At 41.0% G+C, this 27,834-nt stretch overlaps 3 protein-coding genes across 27 annotated transcripts in view; 1 reads left to right on the forward strand and 2 right to left on the reverse strand.

The window, feature by feature from the left end:
* The window catches only part of ARFGEF1 (ADP ribosylation factor guanine nucleotide exchange factor 1), a 169,642-nt gene that overhangs the window by 132,502 nt on the left and 9,306 nt on the right, over positions 1 to 27,834 (forward strand). For 3 of the 9 annotated variants that reach the window (XM_058443925.1, XM_058443926.1, XM_058443931.1), the window contains 5 exons: positions 5,334 to 5,473; positions 6,893 to 7,061; positions 8,546 to 8,684; positions 9,637 to 9,754; positions 11,086 to 12,511. In XM_058443925.1, the coding sequence (XP_058299908.1) occupies positions 5,334 to 5,473; positions 6,893 to 7,061; positions 8,546 to 8,684; positions 9,637 to 9,754; positions 11,086 to 11,250 (731 nt within the window). In that variant the 3' untranslated portion in view covers positions 11,251 to 12,511. Of the gene's footprint in view, positions 1 to 5,333; positions 5,474 to 6,892; positions 7,062 to 8,545; positions 8,685 to 9,636; positions 9,755 to 11,085; positions 12,512 to 12,907; positions 13,580 to 27,834 lie in introns of those variants that run through there. The other 6 variants (XM_058443929.1, XM_058443930.1, XR_009214822.1 and 3 more) reach the window with 5 other exon arrangements.
* Positions 13,579 to 27,834, reverse strand: part of CSPP1 (centrosome and spindle pole associated protein 1) — a 131,673-nt gene continuing 117,417 nt past the window's right edge. For 8 of the 17 annotated variants that reach the window (XM_032759627.2, XM_032759626.2, XM_058443933.1 and 5 more), the window contains 3 exons: positions 19,397 to 19,506; positions 16,549 to 16,687; positions 14,408 to 14,807 (listed from right to left, as the gene is read on the reverse strand). In XM_032759627.2, coding sequence (XP_032615518.1) covers positions 14,596 to 14,807; positions 16,549 to 16,687; positions 19,397 to 19,506 — 461 coding nt within the window. In that variant the 3' untranslated portion in view covers positions 14,408 to 14,595. Of the gene's footprint in view, positions 14,808 to 15,216; positions 15,528 to 16,547; positions 16,688 to 19,396; positions 19,507 to 27,834 lie in introns of those variants that run through there. The other 9 variants (XM_058443936.1, XM_032759622.2, XM_032759618.2 and 6 more) reach the window with 3 other exon arrangements.
* Positions 24,401 to 25,276, reverse strand: LOC131384198 (nucleophosmin-like). The gene has a single exon (XM_058443940.1). The coding sequence runs from the start codon at positions 25,107 to 25,109 to the stop codon at positions 24,552 to 24,554; it is 558 nt and encodes a 185-aa protein (XP_058299923.1). The 5' UTR covers positions 25,110 to 25,276; the 3' UTR covers positions 24,401 to 24,551.

Genomic DNA, 27,834 nt, shown 5'->3' on the forward strand with positions numbered 1-27,834 from the left:
TTTTTTTTTTTGAGACGGAGTCTTGCTCTGTCGCCCAGGCTGGAGTGTAGTAGTGTGATCTTGGCTCACGGCAAGCTCCACCTCCCGGGTTCACGCCATTCTCTTGCCTCAGCCTCCCGAGTAGCTGGGACTACAGGTGCCTGCCACCACACCCAACTAATTTTTTTTTTTATTCTTTGGTAGATACCAGGTTTCACCACGGTAGTCAGGATGGTCTCGATCTCCTGACCTTGTGATCCGCCCGCCTTGGCCTCCCAAAGTGCTGGGATTACAGGCATGAGCCATCGCGCCCAGCAGGAGCACCCTACTTTTTAAGGAGCAACCCTTTTCTCCACACTGCACCCCAACCTTAGTCGGCCTGTGCCCATTTCCCTCACTGCTGCCCACACCCCTGTCTCCATACAGGGATCCACAGGTCACCTGTATTCCTCCCCTCACCCTTTCACAAAAAAGAGGAACCCTTTACTTTTTTACTGGATCGATTCAGTTTCATTTGCTGAAGGAAAATTACAACACCTAGAAAAGACCACAGCCTCCTTAGAGGAGAACAGGACAGCTTTGAGAACTTTCTAAACCTGAGATGAAATTTAATAACAGAAATAACAATATGCAAGTGAATAATAATTCAGTGGCATTTAGTACATTCACAGCCACCACCTCTATCTAGATCCAAAGCATTTTCAGCACTCCTAAAGGGAGCCCCCCAGCCCCATAACTGTTATACAGCCGCTTCCTCTTCTCCTCTTCCCCAGCCCCTGGCAGCCACTAATTAGCTGTGTTTGCAAATTGCCTATTCTGCATATTTCACATAAATGGAATCATACAAAATATAACCTTTTGTGTCTGCTCTCACAGTGTTTTCAAGACGCATCATGTTGTAGCATGAATCAGTAATTCATTCCTTTTTATTACTAATAGTCCACTGAATGTATAGACCACATTTTGTTTATCCATTTGTCTGATGATGGACGTTTGTATTTGTTTCACCTGTAGTTGTCATGAATAGTGCTGCTACAAACTGTTGTGTACAAATATCATTTGAATACCTGTTTTCAGTTCTTTTGCATTATCTACCTAGGAGTGGAATTGCTAGCTCATAGGGTAATTCTATGTTTAACTTCTTGAGGAACCGCCAAGCAATTTTCTATAGCCAGTGGCTGCACCGTTTTACATTCCCACCAGCAATTCCAGTTTTTCCACATCTTTGCCAGCGCCTTTTTTGTTGTTGTTAAATGATAACCATTCTAGTGGGTGAGAAGTTTACCTCATTGTGGTTTTGACTGGCATTTCCGTAATGATTAGTGTTGTTAACCATCTTTTCATATGCTTGTTGGCCATTTGTATATCTTATTTGGAGAAATTTGTATTCATGTCCTTTGCCTGTTTTTAAATTTTGATGAAGTCCAATTTTTCTGTTTTCTTTTGTGAGTCATGCCTTTGGTGTCATTGTCAAAATCCAAGGTCATGAGCATTTCCCCCAATGTTGTCTTCTATGAAGTTTGTTTTTGTTTTTGTTTTTGTTTTTGAGATGGAGTCTCACTCTGTCGCTCAGGCTGGAGTGCAGTGGTGCAATCTTGGCTCACTGCAACTTCCACCTCCTAGGTTCAAGTGATTCTCCTGCCTCAGCCTCCTGAGTGGCTGGGATTACAGGCACATGCCACCACACCTGGCTAATTTTTGTATTTTTAGTAGAGACGGGGTTTCGCCATGTTGGCCAGGCTTGTCTCAAACTCTGGGCCTCAAGTGATCCACCTGCCCGGCCTACCAAAGTGCTGGGATTAAAGGTGTGAGCCACTGTGCCTGGCCTATGAAGTTTTATTCTTCTAGCTCTTTGATTTAGGTCGTTAATCCATTTTGATTTAATTTTTTTCAGGGAATTTTTTAATCCTAGGTGCTTACAGTTCTTGAGAGAAGACAGGCTTTATTATCATATCCTACTTGAAAGGACCTTCTATCTTCAGTCACTGTATTTTGCTAATTTCTTAAAGAGGAAACAGGTGGTAGTGAGTGGTCCAGTTTCATTTTTCATTCCTGTTCTCCAAAGAACAGAATGGTTCATGTAGGAATCCTTTGCAGCTTCAGTCTGCACCAAGAAAGGCCAAGAGGAAGGAATAGTGAGTGGCTTTTCTCACTCTCAGCCTCAAGACTGAATTTAAACACACTTAGCTTTGTGAGGGCAGGACTTGGTCTTCACATGGTGGAAAGTGTGCACTTGGCTACTCTGGGACTATCCTTTTTCCTGGGCAAGGGTTCTGCTTTCCTGCCACTGTGAGCTGTGGGGTCAGACATTCCACTGTCTCTCCCCTGGAAGACTTTTAGGCGAGGTTCATCCTGGAACTGTTGACTCAGAACAGGTAGAGCTGGAGGAAGAACAAGTGGCCACCCAGCTCTCATGAGCACTCTTCCTTGGTGGATAGGTTGTGGTTCTCCTGTTTGATGGGGAGGCCCCTGCATCTGACTCTCCAACTCAGTGAAAAGAATCACAGCACAGACCAGCCTCATTCTTTCTGCACCACTGCTCTGTCGAGTTGATTCAGTACCTGCAGTCCCACATAGTTAAAATCTGCTTAGCTTTGCTCTCTGTTGTGTGGGCAATGAAATGGTTGACTAATATAACCCTGGCAGTGTCAGGCCTTGTCATGACTAAAATTTGTCCGAATAGATATTGTCGTCAAATGTGCTCCTGGTCCTTGCTAGCGAGACTTTAGTTAGGATCCCTGTCCAGGTCTCAAAGGGCACGAGAAACTATGAAGAGGCTTGGCATCCCTGTTCAGAGTACAGCCTCATCCGCCAAATTCTTGGGGTCACTAGAACTGTTTGGGTCCCTGCTGGAAGCTCTTAACACCCCTGAGCAACTCACTTTGGAATGATGAAAATAGGTCTCCTAAGACCTCCATCTACTGCTAAGTCCATTCTGGAGTCCAGGTGCTACTAGGAGTCTCTTGCTCCCGGGACTGAGATGTTTTTCTGACCTGAATGAGGGAGTGAATGGATGACTGCCCATGCCGCTGTCACTGTAATAAAGGACTAAGAAGACAAGATTTAAGAGGAAGAGATAACCATAGGACTTACAGGTTTCTTTGTTTTTTCAACTTGTGATCTAGTACTAAGAACTAAACGTTAAATAGAATAGCATTTATGAACAGTATCTGAAAAGGAGCCTTCATTAATGATCTCAATAAGAATAAATTTAAGTAAGTTGTTTTTCTACCCCCCAAAATCCCTAAAACATGAATTTGTCTTCCACACATTAGTGCCAGAGAAGGGAATTTGTAGTAAAATGTTTTTCATAGTAGAAAGAAGCAGGGATTGTAAGTCGCCCAGCATTGGAGCTGTTGCCCACACTGTGTAGTAGGCAGCTCCCTTTGGGCAGTTGTCTGCCTCCTGGAAAGCTTCCTGCCGAAGCTGCCCCTGAGAATCTGGGATGGAGGTGTGGCCATGTGGTCTGGGTCCCCTGGGCTGCACGGCAGCAGCATCTCAGGAGTTGAGTCCTCTTTTCTAACCTTGTGCTGCTGCATTGGCTTAGCTACTTAGCTGGCATGGTCAGACAAGGGGAGCACTCCCACGAGTGTGTCCACATGGGCCGGCGGACTATCAGAAACTCCCTGTTGAACAAATGTGTTCAGGATAGAGGGACGTGACTGTGTATAGCTGATGAGGGAAACACTGGTGGCACTTTTGTTACTTTGCAGTTTGGTTACTTTTGATGTAATGTGTTCAGCTCAACTTCTTTTTTTTTTTTTTTAAGACGAAATCTGGCTCTGTCACCCAGGCTGGAGTACAGTGCTGTGATCTCAGCTCACTGCAACCTCCGTCTCCCGAGTTCAAGCCATTCTTCTGCCTCAGCCTCCCAAGTAGTTGGGACTACAGGCACGCGCCACCACACCCGGCTAATTTTTGTATTTTTAGTAGAGACGAGGTTTCACCATGTTGGCCAACCTGGTCTCGAACTTCTGACCTCAGGCAATCCACCCGCCTTGGCCTCCCAAAGTGCTGGGATTACAGGCATGAGCCATTGCTCCCGGCCCCAGCTTAACTTTTTATAGACTTCTTTGCTGATGGATGTCTTTGAAAATAAGAGGTAATTTCAGTCACAACTACGAATCTGGATCCAAATAAAACATGCTGTGGCCAAACCACAGTATTGCATAGGTTAATCCAGAGTCTTGGCTGCCCTCACTTCCTGTCTCACATGGATCTGTTCTGTTATTTTCTTATGTCATAGGTTTTCATATAACCTATTTTTATTTTAATTTTATTAATTTTATTTATTTATTTATTTATTTTTGAGGTGGAGTCTCTCTCTCTTGCCCAGGCTGGAGTGCAGTGGTGTGATCTTGGTTCACTGCAACATCCGCCTCCTGGGTTCCAGTGATTCTCCTGTGTCAGCCTCCAGAGTAGCTGGGATTACAAGTGCGTGCAACCATGCCTGGCACATTTTTTTGTAGCTTTGTAGAGATGGGGTTTCATCATGTTGGCCAGGCTGGTCTTGAACTCCTGTCCTCAGGTGATCCAACTGCCTCAGCTTCCCAGAGTGCTGGGATTACAGGTGTGAGCCACCGTGCCCAGCCCCTTTATTCCCTATTTTCAGAGGTCAGACTTGGGTTTACAGTTGATATTTCAGTTTTAGGTCTTTATCCATTTGTTACATTTTCGTTAAAAATAACTTGAATTAAAAAATTTGTAGCGGGAACATCTTGAATATATTATTGTTCTAAATCAGGGGTGTCCAATCTTTTGGCTTCCCTGAACCACATTGGAAGAGGAATTGTCTTGGACCACTCATAAAATACACTAACATGTATGGTCCCAGGGGACCCAGACCACACGGCCACACCTCCATCCCAGATTCTCAGGGGCAGCTTCGGCAGGAAGCTTTCCAGGAGGCAGACAACTGCCCAAAGGGAGCTGCCTACTAGGCAGTCTTGGGGCAATGGCTCCAATGCTGGGCGACTTATAATCCCTGTTTCTTTCTACTATGAAAAATAGTAGTGAGCTAAGAAAAAAAAAATCTCATAATGTTTTAAGAAAGTTTATGAATTTGTGTTGGGCTGCATTCAAAGCTGTCCTGGGCCACATACAGGCTGCGGGTTGGACAAGCTTGTTCTAAACTATGTAGGGCACTTTTATTTTAAAAATTACTTTTCTAAGGCTTTTCTAAATATCAGTTCAACTTTTACTGAGTAGTGCCTGTGTGCAAAAGCAGTATGTCCTTCTCAGTGTGATATGTGAATACATATTAATGTTTCCTTAGCATTGTAATGTCATGGAAATGATAAAGGATTCAAAATAATTTTTTGTTTGCATGTGCATTGGGGGGGGTTTCCTCACAGAATTTCCAGAACAAAAATTGTTTGCTGCCCTGTTGATTAAATGTGTTGTGCAGCTGGAACTCATCCAGACTATCGACAACATTGTCTTCTTCCCAGCCACAAGTAAGAAAGAAGATGCGGAAAACTTAGCTGCCGCGCAGGTAAGGAGATGGGAGGACAGCTGCTTGTTTTGTGTAAGCAGGAAGTTAGCTGTAGCAGTCTGGGCTGTAGAGTTAGGCTAGAGAATTAGTTTGTGAGGCCTTCATCATTACAGATGTCCTTTTAAACCAGGAGACTGGATCCCATCACAAGGTAATAAGGTTAGCTAGAGTAGGGAGGAGGGTCAGCAACTGATTACTAGGGACCTCGTCCTCTACAGCTCCTGGAGATGAGGCAGCTAGCAGAGACTGAGGACGAGAATCCATGAGGCATGGGGAGGCACGGGGAAGCAGGTGTCAGTTGTCCAGGAAGTCAGGTGAAGAAAATGTTTTAAGAAGCATGTGATCAGTCACTTGTTAACTGCTCTGGATAGGTCAAGTGATATTACACCTGAGAATTGCCCTCTAACTATTTGGAAGACTTTGGAACCTTAACAGTGTGTTAAATGTTAAATCGAGGACAAAAGCGTAATTGTAATGGGGAGAGAGAAGAGAGAATGTGGACTCAGCCAGTACTCTGTTAAGAAGTTTTCTGTAAAGGCACAGAGAAATGTGATAGCTGGAATTGTGAGGGGTTCAAGAGAGGGGTTTGCTATGTTTTGTTCTCCAGATTGGTGATACGGCAGCGTGTTCACTGGTAAGAGCTTTCCAGTAGGGAGAGAAAAACTGACTGTAGGCAAGAGAGGGGCAATTGCTAGGGCCATGTTTTTGAGTGAGTGGAGATAGTACCTCATACAGAGTGGGAATCACCTGGGGTAGAAGCCCAGACAGTTCCCATGTGGCGGCAGGGGGAGGGCTGGGGGATGGGTTATGGATGCAGGAAGTCTGGTACATTTGGGGTGGGAGCTTGTGAGAGACCTCCTCTGCCAGCTTCTGGTTTCTCACTGAGATGGGAAGAAAAGTCATCTACCATGTGAGATTTGGAAGAATGTTTTAGCTACTTGAGAAGTGAAAACGTGAGCTGGTTGGCCAGGAATGTGGCCTAGGCCAAGGTCTGCCAAGGGCTGGGCCAGCACCGAGCCCACTGGTTTAGAGAGAAACCAGTCTGCTTTCTCCAGTCACACATGATGACACGGCCATTTTGCCAGCCAGTTACTAAAAAGAAGAGGAGGAGCTGTGAAAGAGAATAATTAAAATCATGATACATGGACTCCATAGCAGTTGAGAAGAGAAGGGAGAACTTGAGGGGCTGAGGAACACAGGGCCAGGGAGTTGGGAGTCCAGGAGGGTCTGGACTAATGGGAGGCGGTCCTTGGGGACGAGGATGCGTAACGGAAGGTGGACCTTCCCTTTCTGTTAGGTTAGATCAAGCTGAGTATCTGTGGCTTTCTTGTAAAACCGGTCTTCGGGAAGCATTGAGTTGTAAATTAACTAAAATTATTGTGACTGTGTGTATATGCTGGGGTGGTTTGTTTTCCAAAGAGAGATGCGGTGGACTTTGATGTTCGAGTTGATACTCAAGACCAAGGAATGTACCGCTTTTTAACATCACAACAACTTTTTAAGCTACTGGACTGCTTATTAGAGTCACATAGATTTGCAAAAGCATTTAATTCCAACAACGAACAGAGGACTGCCCTGTGGAAAGCAGGTAAGCTACACACGCCTCACATTTAATGTTTACTGTTGATGGATGTGGGACAGATACATACAGGTCTCAGAACTCATTGACTGTCTGCTGTAGGTCTGTGCATGTCACTGTGTGTACTCTGACCTTAACAGCAATAAAGTAATTCCACAACCAGGCCCTTTTCTGGTCTACAGTAAGCCAGATAACTACTTGGGGGGATTTTTTCCCCCTTGGTCTATTATTTGACTTATATTGTTCTTTCATCTTGTTTACCCAACCTGGACCTTCTTGTTGGTACTCACTGGCATGATAAAAGCTGTCTGTTCATTAGAAATAAATATGTGTAAAAGTCACACACACAAAACCTGGCATGTGTATTTGAATGGCTTCTCTGTTTACTGGGAGTGGCCAGACCTCAGAGTAAAGGTGAATTTATTGAGATGTGAGGTATATTTGTTCTAGAACAAGTTAGACATTTTAAACAAAAAATAAGCTTTTATTATAAACCAAAGTGACATTGTTAATTTTTTAATTTAAGAAATAGAGCCAGGTGCGGTGACTCACGCCTGTAGTTCCGGCTACTCGGGTGGCTGAGGCAGGATGATTGCTTGGGGCCAGAAGTTCGAGACCACCCTGGCCAACATAGCAAGACCCTGTCTCTACAAGAAATTAAAAATTAGCGGGGCATGGTGTCATGTACCTGTAATCCCAGCTACTCGGGAGGCTGAAGTGGGAGGATCACTTGAGCCCAGGAGTTTGAGGCTGCAGTGAGCCATGATCACACTACTCCCCTCCAGCCTGGGCAACACAGTGAGTCCCCATCTCTTAAAAAAAGAAAAGAAAAAAGAAAGAAATATAATTATGAGGTGCAAAACAGTGCTGGGAGGATGAGGGGCTGCAGAATAAGGCAGAGAAAAAGAAGGGGGCTGATACTTATCAAACATCAAACTGTATCAAAAGGGTTTGGTGCTTATGTTTGCTTATTTAAAACAGCTATGCCATTCTCTTCCCTTTACAACCTAACTTCTGGAAAGAGTAGTCTGTACTTATTTTTCCCCTTGTTTTCTACCCAAGTTGTTGCCACCATTCCACTGGGCCTCTTCCTGCTGAGCTGATAGAACCTCCTTCTGTCCACACACAACTGGACCCATCAGACCTCTGACAGAGCAGTTCTCACCTCCTGGGGGTTGCCCCTGTTTATCTGAGACCCCTCGCGCAGGCAGAGCACATGGCTCCTTCCACAGCTTTGGGGATTCAAGTGCAGTTTCATATGAAGGGTTCCACCTTCCCAGGCCACAAGTTTTTTTATATCTCATATCCCCAATCTGAATAGGGAGGGAATTCTGGACATGGAAATCACCTTCACATCAGGCTGCTGTGGCTCCGTTTTGTAAGCAGCAGATGCTGATGGCTGAGCACAAACAAAATGTGCCTCCATATGGGCTGTTTCACCTTTACATAAGATGCCTTCCCAAACAAATCCCAGAAACTTCCCCTTTCTGCAGGATTCAAAGGCAAATCCAAGCCCAACCTTCTGAAGCAGGAGACCAGCAGCCTGGCCTGTGGGTTGCGCATTCTCTTCCGGATGTACATGGATGAGAGCCGCGTTAGTGCCTGGGAGGAGGTCCAGCAGAGGCTTTTGAAGTAAGACTCTTGACTGATTTCCATCTCTGACCAGGTAGCCACGTGGTGCCGGGCAGGAAAGGGGCACCGGCGGGACCATGCTGAGAGCTGAGCCTTTGGGGCCTGGATGCCCCTGTTCCACAGAGCAGTTGTAAAAATTAAATCCAGTCTTAGAGATGAATGTGCTTTAGTGACATGTGGCCAAATCATGTCTAACATGCAGGACAAAGGAGGTTTTCTGTTTTAAAACTGTGAACTGTGATACCATTTATAGGGCTTTTTAATGTCATAAGATAGTCCCATTTTTACAGAACAATCATTTGTGAAAGTGAAAACTTGCCTGCCTGCATTTACTTTGAAAAAAATATTTGGAGTTTTTCTTAGTGTTACTTTTTTTACTCTTTAAGACAACTAACATGTAAACTCAGGCTAAGAATGAAACATGCCATTCAGAAAGAATACGGCCATCTGCATTGTATTCTCATATCCACTTAAGGAATACATGTTCTGAGGCCAGTTAAATACATTTTAGAATTTTAAGGGATCACCTAGTCTCTGTTATCCCATTTGATTGACAAGACTGATTGATTAAGGCCCCACAGGGCCTTGTGATCTAGGGCCTCACAAGGGTCAGTGAAGAGAGGAGTCGCCTCAGATTCCAGTCCAGGTCTCTTGAAACTAAGCTTTACATGTGCCACTTGCCACACGGCAGCTTTGCATTGAAAGAAACTTAGAAAATTAGGAAAATGTGGGTTTCCTGGTAAGTTACAATGGCTTCTTTTAACATGTTTGGTTTTCTTCCCAATTTGAAAAGCATGTTTATGTTGACACTCCAGCTAATGTAAACAGATGGGATCTAACATGTTCTTGAATAGTTCATATTCACTACTATGTTCATGATTGCTCTTTCGCAGTGAATATGGGGACCAGTAGATAACACAAGTAGCATTAAAGGAAACCTTTTCTTTTGCAGTGTCTGCAGTGAAGCACTAAGTTACTTCCTCACTCTAACATCAGAAAGTCATCGAGAAGCCTGGACTAACTTACTGCTTTTGTTTCTAACTAAAGTTCTAAAGATAAGCGATAATAGGGTAAGTATGAGGCTTCGAATCCAGCCCCACATTTCTAGCCCGATTCGCATTGGGATGCCGGGTCCCAGAGCCGCCGTGCAAGAGCTCTCAGAGACGAATCAAGCGTGCCCAGGCTGCACTGCTGCTTGTGCAAAGCCACCAGTGGCCTTGCTGTATCTTCCTCAGTCCTTGCTTGTCTCCCTCCTTACCCAGCTTTGTTCACTAATAGCAGTTCTCTAGGGGATTCATTAGGTGAGGGATCAGAATCCCTTGTGATACCTTGACAAGTTCCTGGATTCCCTCAACATTGAAATTCCCATTATGACCCCAGGAGTCTCCCCCTTTTACCCATTTTGAAAACTGCTGTCCAACCACCCCATGGCCTTGTACTCTGCCTACTACTCAAGACTACATCTGGTTCCTGGGCCTGTGCTCTGGGCTGCAGCTCTTCCTCTGGCATATTTAGTGGTTCCAGGTAACCCAGAGTCCCTAGTGAATGGGCCTCATCTAAGAATTTTAAACCAGTAGAAATAAAATACACATATATGACTGTAAATATAAGTGCATATTTATTTTAAGGTTTTCAAAAATGTACATTCTACTGTTACAAAACAAAATAGCAACTTAACAGCTCACACATACGGAAACAGGTTGCTTTGCTTGTGACCCTAGAATAGGTTTAAAAATGCCTAGTGATGTGGCCCATTACTTGAAAGGCCAAGGGCTCTAAATCCCAGCCTCTGTTACTCCACAGCTGGCTTTTTTTTTTGGCCATAATATGTCTCACTGCTTCCCTGGATCCGGAGGGGCACAGAGGGGTAGGAAAGGAGGCTGCAGACGAGAGTTCAGAGATAAAGGAACTACTGTGAAGATACAGCCAAAGTATAGCAATTGAACTGTACATGTGAAACGTTAATGTAGCTTTGCCTGAAGAACTGTTTAGATTTTATATTGCAGTGTTAGGTAGAATTTTCCCCAAAACTTAAAATTTCTATGTAACAAAAGATAAAATTTCAGTAACCCATAGCTTATAAAAACTCAACTCTAGTTTGTACTCAGTTGCCTGCTTTTGCTTATTACCCAGGAAAAACAGTGCTAAATTACTAAAAGTTTGTCAAAGATATACAGGCAAATGTTTTTCAAAATAAGGATATGTAAGTGAATAGTGTTTGTATGAAGTGAGTTTTTCTAACACTTCTGTCTCTCAGTTCCACAACCCACAGAGTCACTGCCTGCTGTGGACCCTGCTTTCCTGGCTCCCGTGATGGAGCCCCAGAGTAGTGTGACTCCAGGCAGTTTAAGGCTCTGCAGTTTGCAATCACTACTAATGGAGAAATTCATTTTCCCTGCAGTTTAAAGCTCATGCATCATTCTACTACCCTCTCTTATGTGAAATTATGCAATTTGACTTGATTCCTGAACTTCGTGCTGTTCTTAGAAGATTTTTTCTGCGAATCGGAGTAGTTTTTCAGATATCACAACCACCTGAACAGGAACTTGGAATAAACAAGCAATGATGGGAACTTAATATTTTTGTTGGCGTTTACATCCCTCCACTCTTTAAAAGGATGCTGGAGCTGAGGTTTCCTACGTGAAAAATGATTTCTCTGGATTGCAGTGTCTGAGAGTTACTGGTAAAGATGCTTAGAAGTCTTACTCAAACTTGCAACACTCCAGTCCCTTTTAGTACTGGCGGATTTTGTGTGTTATGTTGGCCTCATGTTGAGCAGAAAGCCTGTTTAAACAGTGTCAGCTCATGCTCACGGGTCCTTCCCTGTCTTCCGCGGCAGGAAAAGCCCCACATATTTTTGGCAGGTGTGGAAGTGAAACTTACCCAAAGAACTATAGATGTAAAGATTGGACTTCTACAAGAAGTACAACTCAGGAGAGCTGTATTTTGAAGGATAAAATGTTTATAATTGGGGAGTGGGGAGAGAAGAAGAAATTATTGTTCATGGTAAAAGATATTTAGCAACTATGGTATTCTTATTCTGAAGATTTTTGCACACTCAGGCTATCTGAGATACTGGTAATCATCCTGTGAAAAATGTACAGAGATGCAGGTCTGTAATATAAAAATCTTAAACATTATATAGTTCTTCCTGCACTGTTTTCTTTCTTTATTTTCTTATTCATTGGCTAAATACCCATAATATTTTGTCAAATGCACTAAACATTTGGGTGGAACTTTTTTATTTTGTGGGGATTTTTAGTTTTGCCCTTTTTGGTAGGTGGTGATTTTGAGGCTTTAACATGCCCAGAAGCTGTTGTGGCCGACACTTCAACAACAGGGAAAAAAAGGTAGAAAATATCCCTACTGACAGTAACTACCTGTCACATATTTCTCTTAGGGCTTTTAAAGATGAGCCATTAAAATAGAATGATCCTTTATGGACCAAAACTTGAATCACTGCAAAATGAATCCAGATTGCTGTCATTTTCTTTTCTTTTGGGTGGTGGGGCTTGATGTAGATTTTACTCTATGTACAGAATTTAATGTTGAATATATTAAAATAACAAATCTGGCATGGTTTGCGGAGGTTAGATTTACTGGAAATGTATTCATACTGTGAATTGTGCTCTGATGGTTAAAAGACAAGATTGTCAAGCATTCCCTATTAACAGTGGATGTAGAAAATTTTTTCAGATGGATAAAATGTATATGGTACAGATGTAAAGTTTTCTATGTAAAAAATTCTGTACAACTTTCTGTACAATATTGATTCTCATCTGGCATATTCTAATCAGGTTATAGGTCAATAAAGTTTTTGAATTATTTCATCAGTGCAATCAAAACCTGTATAACCCACCCCCATGTTTCATTGATTCTGTTCTATTAAGGCTGAACAACAATGGAAAAGACATTTTCAGCTAGAACTACAAATTCAATATTGTTTGGTTCTAGTATTTTCTTTCTAGCTTCTAGCTTTAGATCCTCCCTTACACTGTACTTACCATAGGATACTCATTTTTAAGGCAATTTTTAAAATTTTAATTTATTTATCTTAGAGACTGGATCTCACTCTGTTGTCCAGGCTGGAGTGCAGTGGTATGAGCACAGCTCACTGTAGCCTCAAACTAGGCTTACGATTCTCACACTCCACCCTTCCCAGTAGTGAGGACTATAGGCACACACCACTACACTTGCCTAATTAAAAAAATTTTTTTTTGTAGAGATGGGATCTCACTATATTGCCCAGGCTGGTCTCAAACTCTTGGACCTGAAGTGATCCTCCCAACTCAGCCTCCCAAAGTAAGTGCTGGGATTATAGGCGTGAGCCACCATATCCCGCCCAAAAATCTTTTAATATTTTTTGCATATTAATAACCTAGCATCAGGCTATACTACTTGAATGCTAAAAAGAGCTAAAGAAGTTCTCTTCAGCACAGTTTGCAATATTGTATGTTCGAGGAGTCAGTTGAAGTTGTGTGGTACATGGCATTAAACAAACAAAAAGGGAATGTGTCAGTATCATCTAACATGGTTGTGTTAAAGAGGAAAAGTATTCAGTCTTTGCTTTCACACCTCTCTTAGTGAACAGTTACTGAACAATGCATTTGTAAGTAAAAGTGTGCCATATTTGTTACACCTAAGACAACTCTAGCTCTGTTCAAGCCCAACTGGATGCTAGAGCTGGGAGCCACTGTGATCTTGCCATGTGAGGATAAGTGCTCCACACAACCTGGCAGTTGACTATTTAATGTTGTAGTATCAGGACTCTTCCCCTAGAAGAGTCAGAGGCTTTCTTCTTACTTTCAGATAACAACAAATTTTTACAAGTAAAGCAAACAAACAACAATGGTCCGATTAGAAAATCAAATAAAAATTTACAAGTAGCCAAAACTCAAAATATCAGTAATTTAATTGTGGCAAATTTATCTGATATTGTCTACCATTAATTAATTACATCAGAGGAAGTATTTATTAGAGAAGCAGTGCCTGGGGATGTTCTCAGCTGTCAGTCATGGTTCTGAAGATTCTGAGTGAGTCAGAATTTCATAATTTGAATGACTCTTTCCTTTTTTAGAAGTATCACTGAGTGATTAGAAAACTCACATGGACTCACTTATCCAAGGTTCCATGGTGGAACAAGAAGACTCTAGTCTGTCTGTCTGTCTCTCTGTCCTTGACTCCCGGGTGTCTCCACCTCTATTCAACCTCTAGAAAACTAGTCTAGAAAGCTCCATAGTAGTTAAAAAGATTTTAGTAATTAAAATAAAAATTTATTTATATCAAGAAGTAGTTACATCATATAAATTAGTAACAAGACAAATGCCTTCATTGGCATAAAAATAGAAGCAGAAAGATGTAACATTTAACGTATGGCTTACAAAAATACAAGCAATTACAGTTCCCTTCATTTCTACTGTATCAGTAGCTACAAATGACATGAAATAAATAATAGGACACTTGATTGCATCACACAGAAACTGGAATAATCACAGCTACAATAGATTTACCTACTAAATGAATTCTTTTGCATCGAGGTAACAATGGAAAAAATGTGCATGTAACAAAGGGGAGTCGTCTGGTTTTACAGGACGGTTAAGACACTTACTTACCTTATCTTAATGACAAGCAGAATTCAATATAATGCACATATGGTAGTTCAATCCAGTTCATTACCACCCTAATTTATGACAAAATTGTGCAAAAATAATCTATACAATTCTATTATATAAATCAATAATCATGGCCTTTTATTTATGTACACAATATACATCATGATAAAAATAATTTTATATACAGATATGATGGAAAAAAAGTAACTTTCAGGTAGGGGCCAAAAGTAGCACATATTATTAAAGGTACAGATTTACCATTCCTTTCAAGGCACTTCTGGGTCCAATACAGGTTTATTTTAACCGTGTGCAGTCGACAGGCTCTGCCAAGTGAAAGTGCCTGGTTTTCCAGGAATCTGCTGCTGCTCCTGGTTCAGCTGCTCTGCCATGAAGCGTTTCAGCGTTTCTGAAGTGCCAGGGCGGAGCCAGAGCTCAGTTGCTACAGAGTTTGATCCGTCATCCCCTATGTGTTTCATGATGTCATCAGGGTCAACCAGTGAACTCTCATCATCTACAGGAGGCAAGGGACACGGCTCAGGTAACACAGGTGGCAGGCAGGAGACATAAGTGCAGGTCTCTTGTAGTCCAACTCATTACAACTCAGCATTTCCCCACAATGTCATATCCTGAACTCTACTGTTTGTTTTGGTTAGACTCACCCCACCCTATTTTAGAGGGAGGAGAGTCGGCCTACAAAGGTGCCAATTTTGTAAAACAAAAAATGATCAACTGAGTAAGCTGACTCCATGCCACTAGCAACCAGAGGGATTCTAAGTATATCAAAGGCACCTCTCCACAAAACAAAGTCAACAGCAGGAATGTAGATAGTCTTATTTTGTAACTGTTACCTCAGGAGAAGCCTAATGGCTACACATAAAATTTCTTTTTTTTTAAAGCAAGGTTTGGGGAATACTCTTCAACCTACAACACTGCTATAAGGAAATTAAGTTATTTTGGGAAAACACTAATTGGCATAAGATTACTTCCATTCTTAAAACACCTAATCTAAGAAGGCCATGTCCAGTCAATGAAGAGGTAGCTCTTGCTTCATTCTTTAATTGAATTTGATTGTACTCAACTTCTATCTGTATTTTACTTATTATTAGGTATAATAATAGGAAAATCTGTCTTCCTACCCTGTGATGTCATATTCTTTTTTTTTTTTTAATTACATCTCCTGGTCTGTGAAGGATTGGTATGTGCAATCAATCCACATCATAACAAAAAGCTCCTGTTTGAAAGGACAATGTTAAAAAACTGTAGACATTAAAAACCTTCTGAAAAAGATTCTTAAAATGCTATCTTCTCTCAAATATATTCCTGTTAAATATTAATTCAGTTTGTTGGGTCTAAAAGAAAATGCCTTATAGCTGGAAAGAAGACATCCTTTCCCACTGTCCCATCAATTAACCATGTCTGCTTGTGTTTGGTATGGAATTACCACCATTAGAATACACCACACCTTGACTGCTAGATAGATAGTGTATGAGTACAGTTTTAAATAAACACAGTATTAAAGGTAGGATCTAAAAAAATCTTGAAAGATTATTATAATGTGGATTAACAGACTAAAGAGTATTTCCCAAATAGACCACTCCAGTATTTGCTAACACTATTATTATTACCAATATGAAATTGTCCCATTATCCCAGTGACTAATAGCATTGGTATAAAAAAGGTGGTATAGGGCTGGCAGGGTAGCTCGTTAGGTGTCTAAGGAACCATCCTGCCTTGTGCTCTATGACTAGCTTTAACCTGCAAGTCACGAAAATACACTCATAATGAGGAGACTAGCTTTATTTGACTTCTGAGGCTTTGTTTGTCCATGGTGTGGAAAGCCAAATAAGAAGGTAAAACTTTTCTTTGTAGTACTACAAATTTACAGCATAAGTGTTAAAGAACACAAAGTCTTTAGGCTAATTTCTAGTAATGTTTTACTTTAGTAAAGTGATTACTATATCATATAGCATTTTCTCTGCTGAAAGCAAAGCCTGGATATGTTTAATAAGCAAAAACTATTTTATCTGTTTAGACTCCACTCTAAAATGGGCACTCTCTCTGATAGAGAAAATCTGATGCAAACTTAATCCTGAGGTCTGGTTTTGCTCAATAGTTACTATGTCTTGGGCCATACAACTCAAAGGACTTCAAACTCATTCCATCTATCCCTCAGACGTTAGTGAAAGTCTTGAGTGAGAAAGTTTAAAGTTCATACAGGATTCTGCTATAGGCCATTACACTTGGTCATTTACCTGTATTAATAGGTTTATTGTGAAATTCATTCAGTCTTCGCATTCGTTCTTCGTTTCTCATTCTAAGCTGATCAACATTTACACTGGATATAGATTTTAGGGAGAGACCATCTGGTGCTACATTAGGATGACTGCTATCCTGTAGTTAGAAAACAGAACTTCAGAAAGTCATTAACACAAAATATGTTCACAAATCAGTGAATCAGGTCCAGGCATGGTGACTCTCGCCTGTAATCCCAGCACTTTGGGAAGCCAAGGTGGGCAGATCACCTGAAGTCAGGAGTTCAAGACTAGCCTGGCCAACATGGTGGAACCCCATCTCTACTAAAAATACAAATTAGCTGGGCATGGTGGCAGGCGCCTGTAGTCCCCACCTACTTGGGAGGCTGAGGTAGAAGGCAGAGGTTGCAGTGAGCTGAGATTGCGCCACTGGACTCCAGCCTGGGAGACAGAGACTCCATCTCAGAAAAAAAAAAAAGAAAAACCAGCAAATCAAAACATCCTCTTGCCCTCAAATGTACATTGTGATGAACAAAATAAAACAAATGAAAATATGGAGCACGTATATTATGGCTCCTATGCTTATCCATGCAAGCTCAGATGACTCAGTCAAGGATAAGGAGTAACATTTGTGATGACAGAAATGCTGCCAGTCTGGATAAAGCTTGAGAATTATAAGACACAAAAGGAAAAAACTGAAGTGGCGGGGGCTGAGACTCAGTCCAGCTGTAATCAAGACAGTGTGGTACTGACATAAGAAAAGACATGTAGATCAAGGGAAGATTAAGAAGAATACAGAAATAAATCCTTATGTTTATGGACAGAGTTAACAAAATGCAATGGGAGAACAGTCTTTCAACAAATGCTGCTAGAACCACTGGATGGCCACATGCAAAAGAATGGACTTGGACCTCTGCACCTCACAGCCTATGCAAAAATTAAAGTGTATTTAAGAACAAACTGAAAGAAAACAAGTACATCTTCATGATCTTGTGCTAGGCAATGGTTTCTTAAGTAAGACACCAAAAGCCCAAGAAAGATGAGTTGGACCTCACCAAAATTAAAAACTTCTATGCTTCAAAGAACACCATCAAGAAAGTTAAAAAGATACAGAATGGGAAAAAAGATCTGAAAATCACACATTGATAACTAGACTTGTAGCCAGATGTAAAAGAACTCTTACAACTCAATAAAAAAGACAACTTAATTTGAAAATGGGCAAAGGGCTGGGCTCGGTGGCTCATGCCTGTAATCCCAGCACTCTGGGAGGCCGAGGCAGGCAGATCACACGAGGTTAGGAGTTCAAGACCAGCCTGGCCAACATGGCGAAACCCCGTCTCTACTAAAAATACAAAACTTAGCCAGGAGTGTTGCCATGCACCTGTAATCCCAGCTACTCGGGAGGCTGAGGCAGGAGAATCCCTTGAACCCCATTGGGGAAGAGGGTGCAGTATGCTGAGATCATGCCACCGCACTCCAGCCTAGGTGACAGAGCAAGACTCTGTATCAAAAAAAAAATCAAATCAGCACAGGATTTGAATAGACATATCTCCTAAGAAAATATACAACTGGCTAATAAGCACATGAAAAGATGTTCAATATCATTACAGAAATGCAACTCAAAACCACCATGACACCACTTTACACTCAATAGATGGCTAAAATCAAAAGACACTAAGTGATGGCCAGGATATAGAGAAATTACAACCTTCATACACTGATGATGGGAAGGTAAAATGGTACAGCCACTTTGGAAAACAGTCTGGTACTTCCTCAAAATGCTAAATACAAAGTGTCCATATAACCCAACAGTTTCCTCCTAGGTATATATATATATTCAAGAGTAATAAAAACATCAAAAACTTGTACATGAACATTAATAGTATCCATAATAGCTAAAAAGTGAAAACAACCCAAATATCTATTAATTGTTAAATGGATAAACAAAATGTGGGATACTAATACAGTGGAAAATTATTCAACACTAAAGAGGCTTCAGTACTGGCACATGCTACAACATGAATGACCTTCAAAAGAAGAAAGACAAATCCAGTCACAAATAATCATAGAGTGTATGATCTCATTTATATGAAATGTCCAGAAAAGGTACATCTATAGAAACCAAAGTAGACTGGTGGTTGCCTAAGGCAAAAAGCAAAGCTATTTTCACCTGGTAATGTTGTATATGTAATAACGCTAATAGCAACATCTGTTACTTGGTGAGGTCTCTGCATACTTGGCTCAGTGCTAAATACTTCACATATAACTGTATCTTCACGTCATATATAAGGAAACACACACAGAGTTTAAGAAATTGCCCAAGCTGCCTACCCAACAAGGAGGTGACATTTTTGGGACATAAACTCCAAAGCCTCTACTTTTTACTGGCTATACTATAAAGCTGGGGAGCAGAGTGAGGAGAACATGGGTTTGAATCTCAGCCTTCTTGCCCATGTGACCTTGGCAAGTCATTTGAGCGAAATGAAGATGATGCCTATATCACAGAATTAGGTTATTATGAAGCTTTTCAATAAATGACATCAGTTCCTCCTTGTGCCTCTCTGAAATCCAGTTATTCTGCAGGAGAAGAAGGAAGGTTGGGATGCAGAGCTACTTACAGCCCACCCCAGGAGACAAGAAAATACTATTATTATCTGGAAGAAGCCAAAGCAGCAGAATTCAATAGCTACCCAAGGTCATCCAGTCAAGGCAGAGCCTAGATTCACACCCATGTCTGAATTTCAAGCAAGTGCTCTTTCTTTATTGGGCCACACAGATTTAGCACGGGTCAGAACCCAGACCTCTCATTCTTCTAAGTTGAAAAGGGGGAGAAAAGTTTCATACATACAATGTCTAGTCCTTTCCATTTGTTCCTCCTGCGCTCCCGCGCAGAGGACAACTGTGACGGTGGAGGGAGGACGTCATCTTCAATGGCAGGATATGTCTCACCGTAAGCCCCTAAGAGGACCCCGAAAAGCAGAAGGAGTCTTAATACCGCTTCAAATCTTACCCAGAGCTAAACCAAGAGCCTGTCTTTTAATTACTAAGATTTTGCTTACAATACCATGAAATACACTCAATATAAGTGTACATACACAGTTCGGTGATTTTTTTAGTAAATTTACAGAGTTGTGCAATCATCACTTTAAAGTAGAACATTTCCATCACCTTAAACAGCTCCTTTGTGCCCACTGGCAATCACTCCCCACTCCTACCTGCTGGCCCCGGGCAAACACTGCTCTGTTTCAATAGATTTACCTTACCTAACACCAAACATAAATGGAATTCTACAACTTAATCTTTTGTGTCTTTTTACTTAGCAATAAGGTGTCTGAGATTCATCTATGCTGTGCCATGTTTGTTTATTACATTTTACTGCTGAATAATACTCCATCATATGGATACATCATATTTTGTCTATGCATTTACCAGTAGATGGACATTTGCTAGTTGCTAGCAATTATGAATAACACTTCTATGAACATTCACATTCAAGTTTTTGTGTGGATGTATCTTCTCATTTCTTTGGGTTACAGAAAAGAAATCAAATTGCTGGGTATTATGGTTAACTCTGTTCTGCATTTTGAGGAACTACCAACCTGTTTACATTTTACATTGTAAGAGGGTTCCAATTTCCCCACATCCTCACCAACACTTGGTGTTGTCGGTCTTTTTGCTTATAATCATTCTAGTGGACCAGTAGCTAATTTGACATGGACAAATAGCCTACAACATCTACAGTAACCTCCATAACTCCTTTGAAAAAAATTATACCTAAAGTTAGAATAATACAAATACTTAGAATCACCATTAGTTACTTTGTCAATTTCTATATATATTTGGGGGGATGTTGTTTTTGCCAAGCCTCTTTGCTACACCAGTAAGTTGGAGACATCGTGGCATTTTGTCTCTAAATATTTCAGTGTGTATCCTCTTAAGAACAAGGACTGGCTCCTACACTGCAAAAATCTAATTATAACATTCAGAAAATTTAACATTTATACAACACTATCATTGTTTAACATATAATTGATATTCAGATTTTCCAAATGTATACTGTATGGGTTTTTAAAAATAGGAATAACTTTTATTGAATAAGATGTGGGGCTTTCTATAATTCTAAGATAAGTTTTGGGTCCTTCCATGCCATTTAGTAGCTCATTTTCTTTTAGCTCTGAAAAATATTGCATTGTCTGGATGTACCACACTTTATCCATTCACCTACTGAAAGACATCTTGGCTGCTTCCAAGTTTTAGCAATTATGAATAAAGGTGCTATAAATATCTGTGTGCCAGTTTCTTTATGGACAAGTTTTCAACTCCCTTAGGCAAATACCAAGGAGTGTATATGCTGAACTGTATGGTAAGAATATGCTTATTTTTGTAAGAAACTGCCACACTGTATTCTAAAATTGACTACAATTTTGCATGCCCACCAGCAATGAATGAGAGTTCCTATTGCTCCATAACCTTGCCAGCATTTGGTGTCAGTGTTTTGAATGCTGGCCATTCTAGCATGTGGTGGTATCTCATTTTAATTTACAATTCTCTAATGTGTTACCAGGCAGGTCCTTGTTCTTAGAGCTCCGAGCTCCCAAGATGGTGGAGGGCCGCTTCCAAGATGGCAGCAAGCCTCTTGTTCTCTGACCTGGGGTTCTTGGCCTCACAGATTCCAAGGAATGGAATCTTGGGCCATGCGGTGAATGTTATAGCTCTATGAGAAGGCGTGGGTCACAGAAGAGAACCGTGGAACCCAGTGACTAGTGTTCAGCTCTATTAGGACAAACCCGGGCACTTAGCTGTGCAGGAACAATGGCAAGCCTTTAGCCTGATTGGGAGCAGCAATGGGCGCCACCCGGCTGGATCAGAAGTGCAGCGGACACCCTGCCAGACCTGGAGGGGTGGAAGTCAGTGGCAGGTCTGCGACGGCGGCAAATAGCACTGGCAGACGGCAAGTGAAAGCTCAGCTCGAGCCATAACATGGACCAGAAGAGCATGCAGTTCCAAGATTTAATAGAGTGAAAATAGAGTTCCCATACAATGGGAGGGGACCCAAAGCGGGTTACCACTCCCAGCTCGAATGCCTGGGGTCTATATCCCAATCACTGTCCCTCTCCCTGTGCTCTCAGGCGATATATGACTTGACTATTTTTTTACCTCCTGCTTTAGCCTAATTTGTATTTTAGTGAGCCCTCTTTACTACCTGATTGGTTGGGTGTGAGCTGAGTTATAAGCCCTGTGTTTAAAGGTGAGGGCAGTCACCTTCCCAGCTAGGCTTAGGAATTCTTAGTCGGCCTAGATTTGAAATCCAGCTAGTCCTGTCTCTCAATAGCATCCTTTCATAGTCTTGTTATCTGTATGGTGATGTGTGGTGCAAGTCTTGCTCAATCTTTTAATCAGGTTTTTTGTTTTCTTATTGTTGAGTTTTAAGATTTCTTTGTATATTTTGGATAACAGTCCTTTATCTGATGTGTCTTTTGCAAATATTTTCTTACAGTCTCTGTCCTGTCTTCTCATTCTCTTAATTAAAGTGTCTTTTATAGAGCAGAGCAGGTTTTAAATTTTTACAAAGTCCGGCTTATCAATTATTTCTTTTATGAATTGTGCCTTTGCTTTTGTATCTAAAAGTCATCACCATACCCAAGGTCATCTAGATTTTCTGTTGTTATCATCTATGAGTTTTACAATTTAGCATTTTACATTTAGGTGTAAGATCGACTTTGAGTTAATTTTTGTGAAGGGTGTAAGATCTATGTTTATTTGTTCACATGCAGATGTCCTGTTGTCCCAGCATTATTTGTAGAAAAGACTATCTTTTCTCCATCATAATACTGCCTTTAGTCCTTTGTCAGAGATCAGCTGACAGTATTTGCATGAGTCTATTTCTTTCTTTTTTTGAGACAAGGTCTTTCTCTGTTGCCCAGGCTGGAGTTTAGTGGCGTGATCATAGCTCACAGCAGCCTTGAACTTCCAGGCTCAAGTAATCCTCCCAACTCAGCCTCCCAAATAGCTAGGACTTCAGGTGTGTGCCACCACATCAGCTAAAATATTTTTTTTGTAGGGACAAGGTCTTGCTTTGTTGCCCAGGCTGGTCTCAAACTCCTGGCCTCAAGTAGCCTTCCAAAGTTCCAGAACTACAGGTGTGAGCCACTGTGCCCAGCCTACTTGAGTCTATTTCTGGGCTCCATATTCCATTCAACTGGTCTATTTGTCTATTCTTTCACCAATGCCACACTGTCTTGTTTATTATAACTTTATCATAACTCTTGAAGTCAGCTGTGAGAGTCCTCCAACTCTGTTCTCTTTAAACATTGTGCTGGCTATTCTGGATCTTTTGCCTTTCCAAATGAACTTTAGAATCAGTTTGTTGTTACCCACATAACTTGCTGGGATTTTTATTGGGATTGTACTGAATCTATAGATCAAGTTGAGAAGACCTGACATCTTGACGATACTGAGTCATCCTGTGCATGGTCATGGAATATATCTCCATTTATTTAGTAGTCCTTCAATTTCATCAGTTTTGTAGTTTTCCTCAGGCAGTTCTAGACGGATGGATGGATGGATGGATAGATAGATAGATAGATAGATAGATAGATAGATAGATAGATAGATAGATAGATGATAGATAGATTGATTTATACCTCAGTATTTCTTGGGGGAATGCTAATGTAAGTGGTATTGTGTTTTTAATTTTTAATTTCAAATTTCATTTGTACACTGCTGGCATATTGTAAAGTGACTGGCTTTTATATATTAATCTTGTATCCCGCAACTTTATTATAACTGCTTACTAGTTCCAGGCATTTTTTAGTTGATTCCTTCAGATTTTCTATAGACAATCATGTCATCTGTGAAGAAAAACAATTCTATTTCTCCCTTTCCAATCACACCTTTTATTTCCTTTTCTGCCTTACTGCTAATATTAGCTAAGACTTCCAGTATGGTGTTAATCAGTGGTGAGAAAGGACATCCTGATCTTAGCAGGAAAGCTTCTAGTTTCTCATCATTATGATGTTAGCTGTAGGACTTTTGTAGATGTTTTTTTAACAAGTTGCAGAAGTTTCCCCTCTATTCCGAGTTTGCTGAGTTACCATAAATGGGTGGTAGACTTTAGGTTATCAGATTTGTGGGCATAGAGTTGTATGGTATTCTTGGACTATGTTTTTTTTTGTTGTTGTTGTTTTTTTAATTAAAACACTGAGGTTTATTTCACATGTATATTTTTGTCTCCCCACCATTTCCATGTCTGACCACCACTACTACTATGGCCTATCATAACATTCCATACATACTTAAAACCAAGCAAAGTGTGGAGTTGCATCCTTAAAAACTAAACAGGTATTTTGGACAACACATTCTTGGCAATGGAACCTGGACAACATTTATCAAACACGGTAGGGAAAGTTCTCACTCTGCATTATAAAAAGGACAGCCAGATATCAACTGTTAGACAGAAATGAAATAAGACGGAAAATTTTTAACAAATTGTTTAAACTATTTTCTTAAAGTGACTTCCTCCGCTGCCAGAGATCCTGAATAGCCTCCTGACAATCATCCAGAAGCAATTCTTCACATAATTAATGAGCTTGGCTTCCACTTTGGGAAAAGAACTACCTTTTCCTATACTTGCTTGCATTTTTGCTTTAATGTCTTCTACAGAACTAGGTCCTTTTGGTGTTTTAGGAGTTTTTTTTCTGTTTTTTTGAAGGATTCTTGTCCTTTTGATCTTGGTGTTGATGATGCTTTTGAGTCTTTTCCATTCTGATTTGACTTTTGTGCATTTCTGGCTGGAGTATCTTGTATAGATTTCTTCACTGGTTTTTTTTTTTTTTTTTTTTGGACAGAGTCTCGCTGTCGCCCAGGCTGGAGTGCAGTGGCACGATCTCGGCTCACTGCAGGCTCCGCCCCCCAGGGTTCACGCCATTCTCCTGCCTCAGCCTCCCGAGTAGCTGGGACTACAGGCGCCCGCCACCTCGCCCGGCTAGTTTTTTTTTATATTTTTAGTAGAGACGGGGTTTCACTGCGTTAGCCAGGATGGTCTCGATCTCCTGACCCCGTGATCCGCCCACCTCGGCCTCCCAAAGTGCTGGGATTACAGGCGTGAGCCACCGCGCCCAGCCCACTGGTGCTTTTTCTTCAGCTTCCTCGTCATCAAAATCATCATCATCTTCAGCAGCAGCAAGTTTTGCTTTTTTCTTTGGAACCTTGCTGCCACCTCCAGGGGTAAACTGCTTTCCAGATATACTTAAGAGTTTCACATCCTCCTCCTCTTCATCTTCTGATTCTGCATCTTCCTCCACAGCTACTAAGTGCTGCCCACTAATATGCACTGGCCCTGAAGCACGCATCAACCGAAAGACCACTGGTGATGTTATTTCAAAGCCCCCAAGGGAAACCATTGGCTGTACAGACATTTTCAAAGTTGCCAGTGTTACTTTAATTGGACTGCCTTCGTAATTCATTGCCTCTGCTTCAACAATGTGCAATTCATCCTTTGCACCAGCACCTAAACTGAACATTCTTAAAGATAACTGGTGCTCATTTTCATCATTATCCATCTTAAAGTGATAATCTTTGTCGGCCTTTAGTTCACAACTGAAAAGATAGTTCTGGGGCCTCAGGGCTCATCAAATCTTCCATCGGGTGGTGGCATGCACTTAGGTGGGAAAGAAGGTGGACGGAGATAAACGACCATTTCTCAAGAGAACAGCCATGCAAAACGGAATCACACGCCACCACCCAGTTTTTTAATTTTTGGGACCTGTAGTGATTTTTTTTTTTTTTTTTTTATGCGAATGGAGTGCAGTGGCACGATTTCAGCTCACTGTAACCTCCACCTCCTGGTTCAAGCGATTCTCCTGCCACAGCCTCCCAGATTGCTGGGACTATAGGCACGTGCCACCATGCCTGGCTAATCTTTGTATTTTTAGTAGAGACGGGGTTTTGCCATGTTGACCAGGCTGGTCTCTAACTCCTGACTTCAGGTGATCCACCCACCTCAGCCTCTCAAAGTGCTGGGATTACAGGTGTGAGCCACCATGCCCAGCTAGATATGCTCTGTTTCTGATATTAGTAATTTGTCTTCTCTTTTATTAGCTTGGCTAGAGGCTTACTGATCTTCTCAGAAATAACTCTTGGTTTCATTGATTTTCTCTATTGATTTCCTGTTTTCAATTTCATTGATTTCTGCTCCAATTTTTATTTCTCCTCTTCTGCTTACTTTGGATTTAATTATTTTCTAATTTTCTTATGTGGAAGCTTAGAATACTGATTTTAGATCTTTCTACTTTCTTCATGTATGCACAGTCAATGCTATAAATTTAAGCATCTTAAAAATTTACCAATTTTTGGCCGGGCACGGTGGCTCACGCCTATAATCCCAGCACTTTGGGAGGCCAAGGCGGGTGGATCACCTGAGGTCAGGAGTTCGAGACCAGCCTGGCCAACACGGTGAAACCCCATCTCTACTAAAAATACAAAAATTAGCCAGGCGTGGTGGCAGGCGCCTATAATCCCAGCTACTTGGGAGGCTGAGTCAGGAGAATCGCTTGAACCCGGGAGGTGGAGGTTGCAGTGAGCCAAGATCATGCCATCATGCTCCAGCCTGGGGACAACACCAAGACTTTGTCTAAAAAAAAAAATTCCCAATTTTTTAAACTTTTACATAGTCTGGCTTATCAATTATTTGTTTCATAAATTGTGGCTTTGGTTTTGTATCTAAAAGGCATCACCATATCCAAGGTCGTCTAGATTTTCTGTTGTTACCTTCTGTGAGTTTTAGAGTTTGGCATTTTACATTTAACTGAATGCATACATTAGGAAAGTAGAAGGACAAGCATTATTTCTGCTACCTCCTACAAGTTGAGAAGTTGTATTTTCATTTTCATTTAGATCAAAGTATTTTAAAATGTATTTTCATATTTTTTTCTCTGACCCATGAGTTATTTAGAAATGTGGCGTTTAATCTTCAAAGTATTTGGAGATTTTTCCAGCTATCTTTCTGTTATTGATTTCTAGTTTATTTCCATTGTGGTCTGGGGACAGATATTGTGTGATTTATCTTCTTTTACATCTGTTAAGGTTTGTTTTCTTGCCCAGATTGTAATCTGTCCTGGTGAATGTTCCATGTGACCCTGAGAAGAATATGTGTTCTGCTGTTGTTAATGAAGTTGTCTTTCGACATCCATTATATCCAGCTGGTTGACAGTGTTGCTGAACTCAACTATGTCCTTACTGATTTTGTCTCTGTCCATTTCTGATAGAGAGGTGTTAAAAATCTCCAACCATAATAGTGGATTCATCTATTTCTCCTTGCCATTCTTTCGCTTTCTGACATGTATTTTGACACTTTGTGGTTAGGCATCTAAACATTAAGAGCTAAAACTATATATAAAACTCTTAGAAGAAAGCATATGAGGAAAGCTTCATGGTATTGGATTTGGCAATGATGTCTTAGACGTGACACCAAAAGCACAGGCAACAAAAGAAAAGATAAATTGGACTGTATCAAAATTAAAAGCTCCTATGTATCAAAGGACACAATCAACAGAGTGAAAAGGCAACCCACTATGTAGAAAACATTTGCAAATCATGTATCTGATAAGGAGTAATATCCTGAATAGATAATAAAGAACTCCCACAACTCAATAACAAAAAAACTCTGATTTTAAAAATTAGCAAAGGTCTTAAATAGGTATTTCTTCAAAAATGATGTACAATTAGTCAATAAGCACATGTAAAGATGTTCAACATCACTAATCATTACAGAAATGTAAGTCAAAACCACAATGAGATGCCACCTCACACCTGTAAGGATTGCTACTATTCAAAAAACAGAGTAACAAGTGTTGACAGGATGTAGAGAAATCAGAACTTTTGTGCACTGCTGGTAGGAATGTAAAATGGTGCAGCTGCTGTGGAAAACAATGTGGTGAGTCTTCGAATAATTAAAAATAGAATTACTATAAGATCTAGCAAATGCTATCTCTTAGTGTTTACCCAAAAGAACTGAAAGCAGTGACTCCAACAGATAATGGTACACCTATTCATAGGAGCATTATTCACAACAGCCAAAAGATGGAAGCAACTCAAGCATCTACTGACAGATGACTGGATGAACAAAACGTGGTACACACATACAATGGAATATTATTCACAGCATTAAAAAAAGGGGAAATCTGGCTGGGTGTGGTAGCTCACACCTGTAATCTCAGCACTTTGGGAGGCCGCAGGAGGATCACTTAAGCTCAAGAGTTCGCGACCAACCTGGGCAACATGGTGAAA

The sequence above is a fragment of the Hylobates moloch genome, unplaced genomic scaffold, assembly GCF_009828535.3.
Source record: "Hylobates moloch isolate HMO894 unplaced genomic scaffold, HMol_V3 SCAFFOLD_9, whole genome shotgun sequence".
In the NCBI taxonomy this organism is placed as follows: Eukaryota; Metazoa; Chordata; class Mammalia; order Primates; family Hylobatidae; genus Hylobates; species Hylobates moloch.